At 48.5% G+C, this 20,018-nt stretch overlaps 1 protein-coding gene and 1 long non-coding RNA gene across 3 annotated transcripts in view; one reads left to right on the top strand and one right to left on the bottom strand.

Annotated features, from left to right (window-relative positions):
• The first annotated feature begins 64 nt into the window (after positions 1-64).
• LOC120389047 lies at positions 65-4,627 on the top strand. 2 transcript variants are annotated; one of them, XR_005590733.1, is made up of 3 exons: positions 65-1,742; positions 2,916-3,007; positions 4,270-4,627. It is a non-coding gene; the product is annotated as an uncharacterized LOC120389047 (long non-coding RNA). The 2 variants fall into 2 exon arrangements; XR_005590732.1 differs by lacking the exon at positions 2,916-3,007 and having other exon boundaries at positions 66-1,742.
• The window catches only part of ARID1A (AT-rich interaction domain 1A), a 78,683-nt gene continuing 63,289 nt past the window's right edge, over positions 4,625-20,018 (bottom strand). The window contains exons 13-20 of the mRNA XM_039511189.1: positions 12,736-12,868; positions 12,181-12,353; positions 11,826-11,976; positions 11,568-11,699; positions 11,324-11,420; positions 8,888-9,761; positions 8,455-8,585; positions 4,625-7,563 (exon numbers count right to left, since the gene is read on the bottom strand). Of these exons, the coding sequence (XP_039367123.1) occupies positions 5,851-7,563; positions 8,455-8,585; positions 8,888-9,761; positions 11,324-11,420; positions 11,568-11,699; positions 11,826-11,976; positions 12,181-12,353; positions 12,736-12,868 (3,404 nt within the window). The 3' untranslated portion in view covers positions 4,625-5,850. The remainder of the gene's footprint in view (positions 7,564-8,454; positions 8,586-8,887; positions 9,762-11,323; positions 11,421-11,567; positions 11,700-11,825; positions 11,977-12,180; positions 12,354-12,735; positions 12,869-20,018) is intronic.

The following is a 20,018-nucleotide window of genomic DNA, read 5'->3' on the forward strand; positions in this document are numbered from 1 at the left end:
GGCGTCCGTCGGGAGGGCAGCCGTTGGCCCGCCTCTCCTCAGAGCGCGCGCGCGCGCGGGGCTGTGGCGCCTCCCCCGCGCGCGGGGCCCCAGCGACCCCGCCACTTCCCCGCGCTGGGCGGGAGGGTCCGTGACTCAGCGCCAGCTCCGGGCCCGGGGGCCGCGCCTCGTCAAAGCGACCCTCCGCCTCCCGCCTTGCAGCCGCCGCGAGCCGAGGGGCAAAGCCGCCATCACGGGCACCCCCCGGGCTGCCTCAGCAGACATGAAACCGCGCAGCCGGGGCGGGCGGGGGAGGAGCCCTGCGCTGGATCCCGGCCTCCCCAGGAACCGGCAGCGGCCGTTTAAACCCGTGTCACGGCCACAAGCTTTAGCCTCCAACTTTTCCCCACGTGGCAGAACAATGGCTCGGCCGCCGCTGGGCCTGCGAGCGCGTGATTCGCTGAGGAGAAGAGAAGCGAATGACTCTGACAGCAACACCGATACGTTACACGTTACACACCTGTTGCACAAGACCTTCCTTCCAAACCCGCTGCTCTGGAGGAGGCTCTTCCTTGACAACTTAGTTCAGTTTCACCCATATTGTGAGGAGAGAAAGAATAAAATCACCCAGCTCTGATACTAGAACTCCACTACCTGCAGTTTATAGACTCTTACATGCCTAGCCGTCTTCTCCTATAAGAGGCAACTAAGAGGATTAGGGAACACTGCAAACCGCTGAGATAATCTAGGATATTAAGGGATATGTTTTCACATGCGGAAAATATATTTTCTAGTTTCATGTACTTGAGAGAAATAAAACCAATAAACCCCTAGCCAGGGCTGATGCACAAACACTTTCTCTACCAAAAAAGTGCAAGATGTAGGAGGAATGAGAGAAGCAACTGCAAGAATTTTCTTCAACTTCTAGCTAAATGGCATCAATAGCAATCATTCACCATTTGGTCTGTTCCTGTATGGCTGCGAGGGCTTGACAGGTCAAAAGTGCATGGCCTGTACAGATTTGATTGCAAGAATACTCGTGACAAAGAGTCATGAACTGCATCTCAGCTTTTAAGAAAGTAATGAACTTGACTTGAGCAGGTAACCAGACACTGTGGAAGTGACAGCTAGAATGCCGATTAAAAGAGGTCTAAAATTTAAGTCTGCCTGCTGTTTGAAAAGTAACATGGAAAATTAAAATCTCCCATTAAGGAAATTCACTCCACAAAGCCAGCAGGAAGAGCCTGGTTGCGTGTGTGAATCACTCAGGTTAAACATTTAATGTACATCCACCTACACAAATATTTCCTCCTTTCTCTTACTCCATACCGAATATTTCCCCTTCCCACCCCCCAAATGGATAAAACAGATTGAGGACAGAAGGTAACTGCAAATTATCCCCAGGATAACAAAACTACAAGAGTGCTCCAATTCTTAAGGTTAGTGGTACTCAGGTATCCTGTTCTCATTTAACAGATATAGCTACATAACAGATACATCATAAAGTAGCATCTATAAAACCAAAATGCTTAAAGTCTTGGAAGTGGCCTCCATGGCTAGCTCAGTGTTTAAGACACTTTGAGAAGCCGATACTGTGATACAAGTTGGCAGTCATCAGTGAAAACGATGAACTAGCTTCCGCTCAACAAAAAGCAACCTACAGAGCAGGCAATGACAGTCGTTGACAAGTACCAGCTTGAGTCCACTATGATGATCTTCCCCGGAGGGACATAAGGAACTAATACCTGAATATCACCATTGCAGTTAAGTTCCACTGAAGCAATGCTGTTTGTTCTATCTGCTTTATGCCATTAGCTGTGCCACAGTCCATACCTGAGGACAGATCTCCAACCCTCTAGTTATAAAGCCTCAGAACTCAGCCAAGGCAATTCTGTACAGGCCACAACTTTCCCGATCAACGATCATCACTGTCTGTCTTCCGCACTTAAATCCTGTCTACATTACGGAATTTTGCATGATGTGTTTATACCAGTACAGCTCCCCTTGTGCTGATAGTAGATAATGTTTTCATCCCTCTTAGCCAGCAGTTAAGTCAGCAATTTAGTTTAGGCCAGTAACATGCCAAAGTACATTATACAATGTTACATGCTACAGTGCATTGGGTAATGTACCATATTTGTACAGTCAGTTATTAACATTACTAGTAGTGAAAAGGGCTCCACTCAAGATCCTGCCTAGAGAGAGTGAATAGTGACTTATCAGATTTTGCTTTCGCCAAGACCTCACGAAGTACTTCTTAATGATGTACACCTCTACCCTGATATAACGCAACCCGATACAACACAAATTCGGATATAAGGCGGTAAAGCAGTGCTCTAGAGGGGAGGGGCCGCGCACTCCGGCGAATCAAAGCAAGTTCAATATAACGTAAGATTTTTTTGGCTCCCGAGGAGAGCATTGTATTGGGGTAGAGGTGTAGTTAAACTTAAATAAGGGCACCACAATCCATCAAGGACATGTTAGTTTTTGTTTGTAATCTGGTTTAAAATATCTAGCAAAATACTGCAAAGGTATTATGGCATTTTCTTCTGTTAAATGATGTTCTAGCAATACATGAAACTGACAGTCATCTTCACTCATATCTTGAGAGGAAGTTCATGAAGATGCTACAGTCCAGGCTCTGACCGGAAGATGGAAGAATCAGCTTTCTGTTTTCTCCTGCTATTGGGAATGATAAAAGGCTGTCTAACCTCCCTGGGTCAAGAAAAGGAGTTAGGCTTCAAATTTTCACAGGCATTCCTTGCAACAGTAGAAGTCAGGTCAAAGCATTAAGACTTGCATTCTGCTGGGCTTAAAGTCAGGGACTTGAGTCAAACCTAATTACAAATTGTGGACACTGCTTGTTCTCACTGTACTTATTTTCCATATATGCTAATGTATACTTTTTTTTTTATTTATTTATTTTTTTTTTAAAGACGACCACTGGAATATACATAGATTAATCTGTCTTGTGGGGAACATGCTAGGAGTTTCCCCTTGGCTCAGTTAGCAGATATCAATGGAACTGGTAATTATTGGCAGCTTCGTTCTTCTGTGCCTCTCCACATAGCATTAGCTGTGAAATACCTGAAGTCCCCTTACGATAAAAGACTGCAAGCCTGCAGACAAGCCCTTGGACACAAACTGTTGGCAGTACCTTGTGGACACTGCTGCTGAGGTTCTTTTAGTTTAAAATCTCTCACTGTCAATTCAGATTTCCTAGTTCACTAATGCCTACAACAGGGGTCAGCAACCTCTGGCACATGGCTCACCAGGGTAAGCACCCTGGTGGGCCGGGCCAGTTTGTTTACCTGCCGCGTCGGGAGGTTCGGCCGATCGCAGCTCCCACTGGCCACGGTTCGCCGTCCCAGGCCAACGGGGGCAGCGGAAAGTGGCACAGGAGAGGGATGTGCTGGCTGCGGCTTCCCGCCACCCCCATTGGCCTGGGACAGCGAACCGTGGCCAGTGGGAGCCGCGATCGGCCGAACCTGCCGACGCGGCAGGTAAACAAACTGGCCCGGCCCACCACGGTGCATACCCTGGCGAGCCATGTGCCAGAGGTTGCCAATCCTTGGCCTACAAGAACCAGACATGAGATTCTCCATTTAAACAAAGCAGCTAGGAGACAAGACAATCTACATACCAGAAATGAAGGGTTAAAGACACAGATAGTCTTTCTACATACAGAAAAAAAATTTCCTGATGCAGTAATAGGCACTTGATACTTTAGTGGTCATCCCAGTAATTAGCACATTGTTAAAATTAAATTTAAATAGGCTGAAGTTCTGCACACACCTTTTTTAAAAACACAAAAATAAGACCAGAGATACTACTTTTATGAGCTCACTTTCCCATTAACTCAATTTTCCAAGGAACTGGGGGTTTAAAGATTCCCCAATTCCCACTAGCCAAGCAAGAAAAGTTATAAATATAGTGTTTGGTTTTGAAGCCCCTGCTTATCACCAATAAACACCACCACATTGAGGTGGAATTACTTCCAGAAGTCTGAAGTTAAAGACTAATCACTGAAGGGCAGTGGGTTTCAAAGTTAGGAACTGGGACATGTCAGAGAGGAAGGCTAAATTAAAAAAACAAAAACACTACCAAAACACGAGAGGTGTTTCTGGTTTCTTGAACAGAAAGGATATTTACATTAAAATAATTCACACCTTTTCCTTGGCTGGTCTTTCTACTTACATGGCATTTCATTACTGACCCCAGCAATGTTTTATGAAAAGTTAAAGTAAAATTTATACATTTACTAACTAACCAGAACCTATTAACTTGCAGATGGTCACATCGAGAACAAGGATTACTGGGCCACAGACTGAAATTTGGTTGCTGGCTGAAGGTTGTTAAAACCCTGCTTACTGGAAACACCCCTTTTAATTTTCTTTCAAATACCCAAAGGCAACTGTTTCTCTGACTCTAAATTGTACTCTTTTTTAACCTTACAATGAATGGATTCCCCAAGTTTCCACTACAAAATTCAGATTTTCCCTGGAAGCAGGATTTGTATTTATGAAGCCAAACTACCATCACTATGACTAGTCTATGCCAACAGACAAGAATGTGGAATTAGGGTCAGTGGAGACACAGACAATATCCATCTTTCTAATAAAAAATAAAAACCCTTACAAACATCTTACCAAGATTTAATGTACATTTATTCTTAACACGTGGAACATATAGTATAAAGATTTCATACTGAATAAATGATATTCATTAAGCCAAAAAAGGAAAAAAGGGAGGAATTTACATCAAGTTTTTAGCTACATCGTCTGAAATACAAATATGCAGAATTCATCACTGAAAAATCTCAATTGTGTTTCTTCATCAGGAACTTCAACTGAACCTAGAACTTTTTCACACCTCGATTAGAAAGAAAACAAAAACAGGAAAAATAAACTATAAGTTGATTGGCTGCTGAGACAGCAATGACTTTATACACAAAGACCTGTACAGCATCCTCCAGAGAGAGATGTCTGGCAAGAGATTAAATAATTGTGTCTCGCTTTTGCAGGTCATCAACTCGTTAACTCGTCATACTATAAAGGGGTGGGGAGGAGGGGGACAAAACTGCAAGGAATCTGAGGGTATGTGCAATGTACAACGTCATATATATATACACACGTGGCAGCGTTCAGGCTGCAGCTAAAGGTTAAAACCAGTTCTAAGAGGTGATCTCAGGGTTATTCATACAATCAAGGAGGAAGAGAGAAAGAGGTCAGGGTGTTGTAGGTTCACACATGATACTTTGGGGGAAAAGCCTTTTTTTTCTCCTCAACATTAACTAAAAACATTTTTAAAAACTACAGCTTGCTGCTGATCCAGCGTTTTTTTTCAATGTGAGACATTATTACAGTATGTTTACAGTTTAAGGTGTACAGTACATGAAGTTCTACACTCTACTGCACAGGCCTCCATTGGACAAGGTCTGTTCACAACTGGTAACTTCTTGGTTCCTGCAAGATTGTGAATGTACAACGATAAACCACACAGAGTTCAGCAGTCACTTTTGTCCTTCCGAGTTTACCATTAAAAACAGTTATGAAAGTGGCGCCTGTCGATGCGATAACACGGCAAGTCGTTTTCCCCAAACTCACTGTAAACGACAGTAACTTTGGTTAAAATAAAAAAAAGTCTTCTACGTAGGCAGAACTTTTGTCTCCTTGAACTGGGGGTTCAGGACAGAGTTGAGGGTGGGGTGAGGGGAAAAGGGAAGGGGGAGATTTTTCCCCAGGAAGAAGCAGGGCAGCGCAGGGCAGACAGTGGATTCTGAGGTGGTTTTGCATAAATAAAGGGCAACAGTCAGTTTCTAAGTTCTCCACTCACGCACACGCACACGGGGGTATAGGCATCCCACGGCTGTCATGACTGGCCAATTAAAAACAGTACATCACAAATAACTTGTGAAACCAACGAGTTCATCAAAGGCGACACGGAGATGTCCAACAGCCGCGACTCGTATAACGTGAACTCAGAGTGGTTCTCGTCCACTTTGGCCAGGGCAAGCAGCGCCCGAGCTGCCCGACGCATCATGTCCACACTTGTCGACTCAAAGGGAGGGTTTTGCATGTGCATCAAGCTGGCCTGACTCTGCTGGAACTGAGTGGTTGCCAGGCTGTCCTCCAAGAAGCCCAACAAGTTGCCAATGCTGCCCTTCTGCACTGCAATTGCTCTAGCTGCCAGACTGTCGCCCTGTGCCAAGTTGGCCAGTAGTACCACAGCCATCTCTCGACACACTGGGTTCTTTCTGTCACTAAGGAAACGCACCATGGTGCTGTAGACCTTCTCCAAGCGACTAAAGGGGGGAGTTGCAAGAATCAAATCCACGTTGTTGTCCTGGATGCTGAGTTTGCTGAGAGTTTCCAAAACCAGTCTCTGAGGGGAGAGGACAGCATTAGGCCCCAGGGTTGGAAAAGGATCCTGGGCCTCTGCTGATGGACATACTGCCCAGTGGAGGAGTCCATCCAGGACAGGCAAACAGATGCTTTCCGGGTACGGGGAGAGGTCCAACTGACCAGAAATGTTGGCCAGTGTAACCAGCGTGTTTTCACGCAGCATCTCCAAGCAGTCCCACCACCACTCCACCTTGTTGCAGCTCACCCCTTGGTCCTGCTCCTCTTCCTTCTCGTAGGTCAGCGGTGCCTGTTTGCGTTCCGGATGCTTGTGGTGCAGGAGAATCAGTTTCCCTAGAATCAGCAGCAAACCGGGGTGCTTAGACATTTCAAAGTCATTGCCCGGCACAAACGATAAACTCCTGATGATATTAGACACACAGACGCAGCGTTTAGCTAGAGAGTCCTGCCAGTCTAGAAGGGTGCACAGGGGTGTCTCATCTTTACTATGAGGTTCATCCTCCAGAATTTTGATATTTCTGTGGCTCTGAGCTGGACTACTGCCAAATGGAAATTTGCTGCTTTCCTTTGTTGCTTCAGAGTTTTTTACCTCCTCCTCCGCCAGTGAGCCTGGCCGTGCCGAAAGCATGTCATCCATAGTAGCGGTTATCCTTTTCTCCGGGGGACCATCAGATGGCAGATTCTCCCCCTCTCTAGTTCCTGGATTGCTCTCAGCTGCGGATCGTTTTCTCAAGGCAGAGTTGCAGGAAGCTCGTTTGTGAGTTAACAGTAGCTCCATTTTGCTCTCAAAGTGGGTTTGAATGTGTTCAGTGGTGTCTCCACCACCAATCCGCCAGTGCAGCAATCCACTTTCAAACTCCTGTACTCGCCCCAGCTTGTCTGAGTAATCTACCACAAATGGGTCATTCTTCTGCACTATCTTGACTGGAAGCTTGTCAAATTTACTGACTAGTTTTTCCTCATTGCTCTCTAGGGGTGCTTTGTCTTTACTTGCAAATGCAGCCTCCTCTTCCTCCTCCTCCTCCTCCTCATAGTTAGGGCTCTGTGGCTCCTCCTCTTCATCCCCCTCTTCAGGAGGGGGACTTGAAGACTTGCAGAATCTTTCAGGATCTAATAGTGTTTTTTGTCCCGGATCTCCCACCTCATATTCCTTTAGGATCCCAAAGATTTCAATCAGGCAACGCCGGAAATATTCCACCAGCAGTTCCAGCAACCCTGGCAGCTGCAATAGAAAAAACAAGCGGAGGAGGGAGAAAAAATAGTCAGCGCAAGCTAGGCCAATAGAAGTGATTGGGGAGGTTGGTCAGAAGATAGTTAAGGGCTGAAGCAGTATTGGCAATTAGTTTATTATACTGGTTACACATTACAGTATTTGCTACTCCAAATAGACTTCTCATCTTCTGGGAAAGGGGGTGATGGAGGGGGAGAAAAAAAAAAGTCAGTATTTTACTATCCATCACTGACCAAACATATGACACGCCCCTATGCCCTCTTCCTGGTCACCTCCTCCTTCCTTCAAGCACAGGGTGGCAAAATACAACAGCAATTGAAACAGTATTTACAATATCGTAGTTCATACTTTTTGCTATGGCTGGGGCGAGGAGGATGTATAACCCCATATGCACAAGACACCCAGCCAGAACCAGTTTAGGAAGAAGGTTAGCTTCCTTGAACTGGCATCCAAACTTCAGGAAAAGAGGCCTGACAGACAGCTAGAGAAAACAAAATGGCATTGTAGATCATCAGAGAAGATAGTCAGCCTTCAGCATTTTGTGGTGCCCTTACTGTGAAGGTAGGTTTGAACACCTCATCCCTGTTATTCCCCTTTTGTACCGCAGAGACAACACATCCACCATCCAGGCAAAACCTTGCATTTGCATACAATGCAAGTGGATAACTGTGCATACCGACAAAGTAGTGGGGCTTCCAATTACCCAGACTCTCTGCATGTATGTATTCAGGGTTGACCTACACAACAGTTGTGTTACATTTCTGCAAATGTTAGGAACTTTGGCCCTAGATGGAGAAGACCTGTATTCTGCTATCTTGTTCACAGCATTCTGAACATAGGTTAGTGCTTCAAAGACCTGTATCTCAGAGCATCTGCACCCACCTGGCTGAGATTGAAGGTCATTATGCTGTTGTCATCATAGAGCAGGATGTTTATGGTATCTAAGGCCCACGTACTTTCAGCCAGCAGCCCAGACTTCAGAGACATCATCACTCTCCATGCTTCAGGAGTTCCTGTAATATAAACATATGATACCTCCAGTTCCTGGTGCTGAGAAACAAAAAAAAGGACTGACACTCAATATTGCTTTCTGATTCCATGGACAGCACAGCCCATTCCACAGGGCTCTACAGACCACAGTGCAGACAAACCAAATATCTGGGGGAGGTGGAGGGGAGGGTGATTCAGACAAAGCCACCCGAGACCCATTTCCTTTGGTGGTTCCCCTTCCCAACAACTTGTCCCCAAAAGCAGTGATGGTCCTCTGACAGCCATCATCCCCAACAGCTACAGCAGAGTGGGAGCTTAGTCTTACCGATATCTTTCGTTGTCAGCCGTCTCCTTTGCTTCAACACAGGCTGCGTAGCTTCCACTGATCCGGGTGGGAAGGTGATGTCCCGTCGTATCATGGGAGGCTGTACGGCTGCTGAGGCTATATGCGAGGCAGGGACGGGAGGTCCTGCTTTCTGCATTTTCATCCCCGAGTGCAGGAACGGAGATTTGCTGGGTGAGGTGCGGTTCTCCAGAGGTCTGGGCAGAGGTGCTGGGCTGGATACCTGAGGAATGTGATTCTGCATGCTAGGAGGGGTCTGGTAGTTAGGCTGTGGGGGCCTTGTCATTGGGGGTACCGGGGCAGAAGGACCATAAGGAGGCTGACGGTTCCCATGGGAGGGCCATGGCCCCTCATGATTTACCCTCTGATCTGAATGTAGAATTTCATCTGTTCGATTCACTCCATGATAAGCAGGCCCCTGGGCTGCAGAGCCTGAACTCTGCCGATTTGGATAGCTGTACCCTATTTCATTGCGCCCTTGCCACAAGGTGCCCTGCTGCAGGCCCTCTGGAGTAGATTGTATGGGACCACCCATCATCTGAGGTGGCATATTCTGCTGGGCAGTTGAGCCTGGGGGAGCCGAGACCCTGTCTCTAACAAATTGGAATGGGAACTGGTTCTGCGGCCCTCCTGCAGGTCGGCGGTCAGTGGCAGGATATGTACTCCCATACTGGTTCTCCACAGCAGGACATGTATAAGGCTGTGCCGTTTGCTGCTGGCTCGGTTGTTGGGTCTGTGCTGTAGGCAGCTGCTGCTGCGCCTGCCCCTGCCCGGTGCTGTACGATACGTTGTACATCTCCCCTTCATGTCGCTTGGCAGGCGGGCCATAATTGCCATCCATCGGTCGCTTGTAATTCTACAAGGAAGATGTACAAAGCAGTTGGTAATGGAGAATATTTATAAAATGCTAAAGGCAATGTGAATTCTGTGGCAGAGCTACACAGACCAAGTGGGACTGCATCCCCAAATCATACGAATGCTATTATCTAACCTGCACCAGGCTGAGTTTTTCCTAAATGGTCAATAAGACCAACCTTCCCACGTGAGGCCTGAAGAGACAGCAACCTCCAAATTTTACAAGCCAAGACTGATTCCTTCAGGCCTTTTGAGTTCCCCTAGCTGCTTCCATAAGGATGCTTTCAGGGCAGGCTAACGGTCAGTGGAAAAGACTTGCCTATGAAAAGAGCTCAGCCTCAACCTTTAGTCCACAGTCACCACACAGCACAATGTGTGTGTGGATTCCTGTCTGGTCAATCTCAGCAGCTTCAGCAGACCCTGTTCCAGTTCTTCCATACACTGGACAGCAGAATAGAAGTTTCCACTGAAATCTCAGATAGGGTGTGAATCAAAAGCTGTAGTTTGTACTTCTAATTGTTCCTTTCATCATAGATCTTAAAGCATCTTACAGAAGTGAGCATGACCCCTTTTTTACATAGGGAAGCTCAGTTGGGCCATGACCGAACCAGGATTAAAATCCAGATCTCAACTCCCAGTCCTGTGCCCTAACGACTGTGCTGTCTACCTAGGCTTCAGTGTGCAGCTCTAAAGCTCCAGGAAGACACTTGAGAACCAAAGTAACTGAAACCCTTGGCCCAGCGCCCTGTGGCTCTGGTTGCAAAGCCAAACAAACTGCAAAGCAGTTGGAATTATTCTTAGCACAGCTCTGCAAGTGCCCTCTACTATATGTTCACAAGCCAGACAGGATCTAGCCCAAAACTGCAAGAAAAATAAGGGATTGGTGGAGGCATTGCCATGAATAGCAAGTTAAATTTCCTCTCAGTTTTTATGGATGTTACGCTAAACTCTTCTCTGAACAAAGTGCATTGTATATCTATAAACACACTCATAGGATGGATATAGCCCCAAAATCTTCAACAGTGGGCTCAGGAAATGAAAAACATCCAAGAAAATTCTGGGTTGTGTGGAAGGAGCCGAGTCAGAGGCAGTTACCTAGACCTATTAAGGGATGATCGTGAGGCCATACATGAAATACTAGACAAACCTGCTGTTAGAGATACTCTGGGGATCAGACAAGTAGGTTATAGGGAGAACAGAACCCCAAGTGAAGCTTTCTGGGTTCCCAGAATCGGAACAAGTAACTGTACTAGCTGTGTACCGAAGAGCCCCTACTTTACAGAACACGGCTAATAGGACTAAATGCTGTAAACACTGCACAAAACCACACCGTGTATTACAGCAAAGTCGCATTAAAACCTGTTTAACTACTTGGAAACTGGCAGTAACATGGCAAGGTTCTGCATGATGTTTGGGCGTGTACATGTCCTACAACTCTCAAACATTAAACAGGAATCAGTACAGCCGACAGCTACCCCAGAAAACAATTTGCTTTTGACAACTTTCCACAGGTAAATCACCCCACGCGTCTCTTGAGCGAAGCTGAGAGGTCTAGGAGCTCACCTGCTGTTGCTGTTGATAGAGGGTGGTTTGCTGACTGGGAAAGGGACTGCCAGAGGATGCGCCTTGAGTGGAGAACTGATTGCCATAGGAATCATGTCTGCAGGGATAGATTGAACAGGTGCATCACCCTCTGCCCAGGTGCACACTTAGCGACAAGGGTTTCTGAACTCCCTGTCTGTTGTGGGAGGTAAACCAGTTCTATTAACTGGCAAACGCTGCTTGTTTGGCACCAGCCTGCACCTACCGTTGCTGCTGCTGTTGCTGCTGTGGATAGCGGCTGGGAGAGTACATCCCTGAGTCAGGGGTGGAAGGCATAATGTTGGCCTGGGGAGTTCCGGTTCCTAAGCTGCCCTCTGGTCCCATTCCTGGCTCCGTCCTACACAAACACAGACACTTGTCAAGGCTGTTCCTTTGTTCCTCTAGAGGACAGAGGCTACCAGGGCAGTCACCGCTGTGAATAAGGGATACGCTATTAAACTTAAAGAGTCCAGCAAGCGCTCACCTCACTCTGTCGTAAGGACCTCCATAGGGATAATGTTGCCGTTGTCCCAGGGCCATGTTACCCATCCCTGGACCTGCAGCACGATTATACGGGTCACCCATACCAGTGTTGGGGCCCTGCCCTGAGGACATGAAGGGGTCACTTCCTGGAGCTGGGAGAGGAAAAGAAAGGATCAGCACAGCAAGTTCACCTTGGAATCAGAAAACACGTTCTCCCCTTTTGCAGGAGATGGATGAAGATGAGGCCGCATGGCTCTGGCCCAGGGGCTTCATATATCCCTAAGGCACCTTTCAGGGGTTAGACAATTCAATGGGTTAAGTGCTTCTGTATAGAAGAGTATTAAGAGCTCAATCACCTTTCCTCATACTGCTGTAAGGATCCTTATTTGGCTCGTAGGACATGCGACCCATCATGTCAGAGGTATTCATGCTGGGCTGGTACCCGGGATTTGGAGTCATGGAGTTCCGCTTCTGGAACGTGGGGTCACTGCCATCTGCAAAGGCATCCTGAAGACCTACTGAGTTACTCCTGATATAATACGAGAACACACTGTTTAGAGTAAAGTCCTGTGCCACTCTTCGCCTCCCCCCACCCCCAGATACCCCCACTTCCCCTACAAGATGGGTGATCATATCCCCCTTCCTGACAGACCCACCAAAAGAGGGAAAAAAAATCCTTGTTTCCCTTCAAAAAGGGACACCTCTAGGAGAGAAGAAATAATTACACAGATGATGGGACACAGTTGCCAATTCCACAGCTTCACTACCAGCTATTACACAACGAGCGTGACTCGTGCGACTGACCAAAACGCTCATCTCGGCCCCAACTCACAACTGCTAGCGGCCATTAGCAATCCTGCCAGCAACACAGGTTCTTTGCTCGCAGCAGACAGAATGTGGCAGTGCAATACCTGATGCCTGGCAAAGGGGGCATCTGACTGTGTGGCGTAGACGCTGGCGTTGGTGGTTTCAAATCTCCTCCCTCTGCCATCGAGCTGCTGGTGGATTGAGGTGTCTGAGGACCCTGCATGGAGCCTGAGCCCGCTGCAAGTAGAGAAAGCCAGCATGAGTAGATCTGCACCAGACAGAAGAGGCTACCCAGAAACACTCCAGAATCTCAGCAACTCAAAAAAAAAAAAAAATCAAGAGAGACCCCCTGAAGGAGTGGTATGGCCATTGTCAAAACACGGACAGGTGAGACCTCTCTCTAATCCCCCCATAAGCCTCCCTCTAAAACAGAACCTGTTTGAAAGATAAAGGAAAGCAATAGTAAATAGACCAGCACAAGGACATACCATCGGCTGTCCAGACTTCCCAACAAATCCACACACAACACATTGAGCTGTGAGAACGCTTAAGGCCCTCATAATTCTCGGTCAGAAAAAAGTCTCTTATCCTTTCTATCCGATTGTCCCACCCTCACCCCTTTAAATCACTTCCCCACCATAATGGACAAGCTCCCCAGATTATCTGGTGTCAGAGGAAGATGCTTAGCAGCGTACCAGGCTGCACAGAATTAAAATGTTTCTTCAGCATGACAACCCCAACCCCACTATCGCAGTTAACAGCCCTGCACCTTCATGTTCCCACCATACTCAAGGCAAAGGTAGTGAGTTTGATGTCTCATTAGGCTCACAGCCTTTATGAGATGGGAACTCCACCGCCTTCAGTGGAAGTCACTCTGTGATTTTGTACTGCAAGGCTCCCTTATCTGACGTGCCCTTTCCGGTGGGGATTCATTCAGGATAACTCTAGAAGCACTCCTAAGCCATCTTGGGACAGACTCAGGAACAGGGACCGGAGAAAGAACAGCACTTTCAATGAATGACAAAGCTCTTGTTTAGCCAAGAAGTGGAGGATCAATTGAGACAAAGTAGCTATGGAAAACCCTCACTTGATAATCCTAGGCCACCACGTGTAACCAAGCACACAGTGAGCTTAGGGAGTTCCACTATTCCAGTGGAACTACTTGCAGCTGGCAAGAGCTGAACTCTTAATTAATGTTTCCATTAGTTACCATTCCCGGCACCCGATATCCCTCAGCTTCAGCCTTGCTGCTTGATGAGTCATTTCAGCTATTCATTAAAATCCTCTAAGGTCACCTACAGGTCATGTTTGTTTATGCCCCACCTTCCTGGCACCCTGTCCCTCTCCCTCCGCCCTTCCTCCCTCCCAGGCTGGGGAGGTCTCCACAGAAGGAAGGGCAGTCAAGCTCAGCAGGGAGCTTCATTCATAACCCCTCCCCCACGCCCTTCTTCACTATTCATTAGCATTTCAGCTCCACTCCCACCCCCCTGGGAACTCAGCGCTGGGCTCCACTGCACTAGAACACACTGACATCAACAGGAAGCGGCTGTTTGTTCCCACCCCCTGCTGTCCCTCCCACTCACTAATTTACAAACAGTTGGAGCCGAGCCAATTCCATCCCCTGGGAATTCAACCTAACAGCCAGCTGAAGGCACTTCCCAGGGGACCCCCAGCCATTCACACTCAGGAACCCAAGGCGGCTTGGGGGAAGGCAATACCCAGCCTCCTGGGCAGACAAGTCAGGCGGCCCTTTTTTTGGGGGGGGGGGGGGGAGGAGAAGGGGGCCCGCAAACTGCACACTACATGCTTTACAGAGAGGATTGCCTGAGCAGGGCGTACGTTTCACTAGACTCTCCAGTAGCCCTACCCCCTCACACACGCCAAGGAAGTCACTTCTCTATGGATCCCTACGTATTCCACAGCTTAATGGCACAATTGTGTATTGGAATCTAAGCCTCCAGTAAGATGAAAATAAGTGGAAAGCGATCTTCACAGCCAGAAGGACCAGCAATCAAACACGTAGTCTGCAAACAACCTGAAGCAACAGCTCTGAGTGATATGAACCACCTCCATTCATCTTCATGGGGTGTTAACTTGGTATGCTTAAAGGCATTCAGTGGTGGACATGCAGGGCACAGCTTTGGAAACCAGAACTCAAACCTTTCCACTCCCCCACCAAAAGAGAGTCACCTCTTCCTTGTTTGCAAGAGAGGAACAGAAGCATCCCCACAGCTGCCTTCTGGGTTCTAACTGCTGTCAGCTGCCAAACCTAACTCAGGCCTCCTGGGTACCAAATGCCCCACTGCCCTCTACTCAGCTGCCAAAAAGAAACGTTCCTTGAGAGAGCTGCCTATGTGCACTCGCATTTGTGGGATGCTCCCCCCGTTGAGTTTCAGGAACCTGGTGGGACAGCATGAGCACTCACCTGAGGCACTTGAGGTTTGGAGCCAAGGTTGTTAAAGGCAACTATGTGGGTGGGTGAATAGTGTGAATAAGCGGAGACAACTCTGAAAGGACCACACAGTTACTGACTCTGCTTCAAGGTTGCTTCTGCAGAGCTTCCCACTTCTGGGAGTCTAGCATGCAGGAGACCACCACGGAAGGTGCGCTGAGGTGGTTTAATTGAACATGATTGCAGAACAGTCCTCCGAAAGTAAGCATCAGATCTACAGGCCAAGTCAATAGAGCAGTGCTGCATAAACGTACAAAGAATTCGGAGCAGCAGACCTGCAGATTTCCATCACTAAAGCAGGCCATCAATGCCACCATATCCCTAGAAGGCCAAGTCTTGAGAATCATGTGCAATCACGCTAGCTAAAGAAAAAAGAGAAAGCTATGCACCATCTAATTCATTGACAGGCACCAAGTGGAAGTGCCTCCCCTTCCACATTAATCTCCAAATGCCACAAGTGACTTCCTAGATAAGTGGTTTTCAATTTTTTTTTTTTCTGGTGACCCAGTTGAAGAAAATTGTTGATGCCCGCGACCCAACGGAGCTGGGGGTGAGGGGTTTGGGGTGTGGGAGGGGCTCAGGCAGAGGGTTGGGGTGATGGGGTGAGGCTGCGAATGAGGAGTTCAGGGCTGGGGTAGGGGGTTAGGGTGTGAGACGGGGTCAGGGTTCTGGGTGCAGGCTCTGGGGTGGGGCCGGGGATGAGGGGTTTGGGGTGAAAGCGGCTGGGGTGTGGGAAGGGGCCAGGGCTCTGGGCTAGGGGTGCAGGCCCTGGGGTGGGGTTCTGGGTTTGGGGTGCAAGAAGGGGTTCTGGGTTGCGGGGGGGCTCAGGGCTGGGGCAGGGGATTGGGGCACATACTTACCTCCAGCGGCTCCCGGTCAGCGGCGCAGCCAGGATGCAGAGCCAGGTTCCTGCCTGTCCTGGCACTGCGGACCGCACTGCGCCCCAGAAGCGGCCACCAGCAGGTCTGGCTCCTAGGCGGAGGCGTGCAAGCGGCTCCACGTGACTCTTGCCTGCAGGCACCGCCCCCTCCCCTCAGTTCCCATTGGTGCCCAGGGCAGGGGTAGCATGTGAAGCCCCATGGCCCCCTTACCTAGAAGCAGGACTCACTGCTGGCCACTTCCGGGGCGCAGTGTGGTGTCGGAAAAGGTTGGGGAGCACTGTCAACGGGACTTTTAATGTCCCAGTCGGCAGTGCTGACCAGAGCAAGGTGACTCAGCGCCTTACCCAGTAGCAGGTCACGACCCACTGTTTGAAAAACACTGTCCTAGATGCCTTAGTCCTAACCAAATAAACTCAGAACCCTCCTAACACCTTGGTTATGTAGCCTCATTTCCCTGCTGGAAAGAATGAGGTTTTGCGAAGGAAGATGGAAGAGATCAGTGGTCTGGTTTAAGTTTAACTCAGACGCTGCTTTAGGCAAAATTTTTGTCTAATGACAAAATAGTTTCATCCTGTGGAATACAGTGACGTTAATCCCACACTGGGACAGGTTTCCTGAATGGTGGAAAGACATTATCCAGTCCTCTGAGGAATCTTGTGATTGTGGCTGAATGCTTCATAGTTGCCTATGGGAGAGTGGTATTCTGAGATGGCAAACGAGCATTTTGTTCAAGGACACAGCAAGGCTGATGCTTCAGATACAGTAAGAAGTCAATAAAAGATTATATGAACGCAGAGCATGGTGATGAACTGCCAGCCACTGGTGGGAGAGGGAAAACCTTTGTCCACTTCTGGGAGTAGTATTTCAATATGGAACGCTTCCTGGTCTGCAAAGAGATGCTTTGTAGCCTTGCAGAATTTGCTAGACGAGAAGAAATCCATGTCCTATGACCCAAGCAGCAAGGTGAAGAGACTGATTTGGGATGCAGGACAAGATTGTTTTCTTGTTACAAGGCCTGGTGGCATAGGTAGCTGGTATGGACAAGACCTATATAGCAATACTGCCTGTTCCAAACAACTGGACTGATCAAGATAAACCAGGCCCTGAATCAATTCTCTCTCACCGCCAGTGGTAGTAATGGGATTGGTGGAAATGCACATAGTGCATCCCTGCTCCAATTCAATCGGAAGAATATTGGTCACTGGATTTTCTCTTCATCCCTGCTCTGGAACAACTACAAAAATGAGGATGCTGCACTGCTGCCTCTACCTGAGTCGGTACGTTTTTGTACCCAAAAAGTAAATCTGTCTGGTTGTGTCAGAAGGGGAGGAACCACCAAACCTGGAGCTCTTAAGGCTTTCCATTGGCCACAGAGATGACCAGAAGAGTCAGTCAGGTGTGGGAAAGATGCTGGGTACAAGCGACCTCCCTTTGTGGTGATGAAGGGTGCAGATCCTGGGGTCAGCCAGCTACCTGTAGCAGGTGTCATCAAGCCATAATCAACAGTAAGTTCTTCTCCTCGGTCTCAGGTACAGTATACATCAAAATAGGCAGCATTTTCTTCCTGGACTTGGACAGTCTTCAACTCTAACGATAATTATTCAAACCAGCAACTCTTGAAATTATCTGTAGTCATCGGGGTACTGGGGACAGACGTGGTAGCATTCAGGCAAAGCAGAAGTATTGACATCAAATGTGACTTCATCCCTACCCGGTAGACATGTTACACTGTGGATAGGAGCCAAAGGTGGAGAGAGACAATTGCCTCTTTAAATTGTTGAGTCTAAGAAGGTCATGGTGACTGCCCTTGGCCCTTTTCGGAAAGGTCAACGAAGCGGGCTTCTCAACTGGCTACCAATAAACTGAGGGAGGCAGCTGCATCAGCCATGGGTTAAAGCACAGTGAGGATGGGGGAAAGCAGCAGCATCTGCAGAGAAATATGGCAGGGAGCCTGAGAGGCCTTTGAGAGAAAGGTCCTAGTGGCGCCTGAAGGGGAATCACACACAACCCCAGATGCTTCCTTTTGCCAGGACTGACAAGATTTACAAAACTGGAGTACTCTCAAAGCAGGACTCCCTTTCGCTGTCCTGGAGCTGGACAAAGATGCCCATCCCAGAACCAAAGGCTTTTTCTTTCCCACATTAAGGTGCTTCAAAGCAAACAAAGGTCTCCTTTACCTTTGCATGGAAATGGGGCCCTAACCAGAAAATGCATCTGAGGATCTGCTTGTAAGGCTCACTCATTAGGAGGGCCTGGAACCAGCTGAGTACACCTGGTCTTTTGTAACAGAGGCTTAAAGACTTGGCATGTTCAAAACAGCCATCCAGGGAATGGCCTTCTCCAATACAAACAGGATAGAAGGTATCACACTCTGGGAAGACAAAGGGGCACAAAATGCACTGCTTAAAGCCAGACTTTTCTCCTGTCCTGTACAGTCTGGATCAGACAGGATGCCCAGGAACCAAGGAACAAACTGGAGACTCTCCAGGAAACAAAACTACACAACAGAGACTAATTACCTATTCTAAAGCTCCCCTAAATGGTCTATAACCAAAACCATACCAACAAGTAGCAATTTAAGTTTGTGTTTGTTCCCAAAGCCTTTTTTTGTTTTTAGAGCCCTATCCCTGCAGCTAGCCATAGGAAAAGTAACTGACTGATGCGGTATCTGACAACACAGCCCCATAACGCAAGCTTCAAGTACTCAGTGCCGCGGAGGGGAAAGGTTCCCACATCGCAGCAGCATGTGGTGCTGCTCGAATATGCCAAAGTCATCTCAAAGAGCCTCCTCCAGGTCACTCCCCCGCATCCCCTATCATGCAGTTATGCATCGTCAGTATAAAAGCCTGCAGAACATGGAACATTTGGAGAGAGCGTAAAAGTCAGTATCAAAGTTATCTCCAACTCCAGTTCCTATAAGGTAAGTTACATGGTCCCTAGGGATACTCACTGCAGGCATGCATGTGCTCGGGGTGACAAGGACTAGAAATTCTTCAGCAGTGACCATTGGTCTGTGCCAGCACCCTGTGCCTTCTTGGGCTGCAAACCCACGGTATAAAAGGGCAGCACAGACCGACCACCTCTCCAGTTCCCACCTGCCACAAGTCATGTGAGGATGAGGCGGGAGGAGCAGAGGTCATGAATACCCACAAGGACCACACATCTTTAGAAACTCCAATTACTGTAAGCTAAGTAACGGTCAGTTCTTCTTTGAGTTCTAGTCCCTAGCTGTTTACTACGGGTGACACCCACGCCATACCTATTGAGGAGACGGGCCTTGGGCATAATTATTTCTCCAGCTATCGTGGTACTTAACAGCCAAAGAGGACCCCCATTTTGATTTAAAAATTTTCAGGGACCCCTTGCCCTGGCCCTTCACTGAGGACCCCTCCCTCTGCTTGCTCCATCCCCCCCTCCCTCTGTCGCCTGCTCTCCCACACCCTCACTCACTTTCACCGGGCTGGGGCAGGGGGTTGGGATCGGGGGGTGTGCGGTCTCCGACTGGGGGTGCAGGCTCTGGGGATGAGAGGTTTGGGATGCAGAAGTGGGTTCAGGGCTGGGGCAGGGGATTGGGGTGTTGCGGGCTCCGGGAGGGAGTTTGGGCGTGGGAGAGGACTCTGGGTTGGGACAGGGGGTTGGGGTGTGGGAGGGGTTCAGGGTCCCGGAAGCACTTACCACGGCTCCGAGGAAACAGCCACTAGGTCCCTGCGGCCCCATGGGAAGCCAGGGAGGTGCTGTGCGCTGCCCTCGTGCCCACAGGTGCTGCCCCTGCAGCTCCCATTGGTTGTGGTTCCCGGCCAATGGGAGCTGCGGTGTCGGCACTCTGGCGGGGGCAGTGCACAGAGCCTCCCTGGGAGGAAGGGGGAGGAGTTGATCAGCGGGGCCCACGGACCCTCTGGAGTACACCTGTGGACCCCAGTTTGAGAAACACTGAACTAGTAAAAAGAACTAATAAAATGATTTGCAGTATTTACAGAGAAAGGGCAGCTGACACTAGAAGACTACAGACACATGAGGGTTCCCTCCCAGTCAGCAGAAAAGTAACTGGAGAGGC

Source organism: Mauremys reevesii, linkage group 23 (genome assembly GCF_016161935.1).
Source record: "Mauremys reevesii isolate NIE-2019 linkage group 23, ASM1616193v1, whole genome shotgun sequence".
In the NCBI taxonomy this organism is placed as follows: Eukaryota; Metazoa; Chordata; order Testudines; family Geoemydidae; genus Mauremys; species Mauremys reevesii.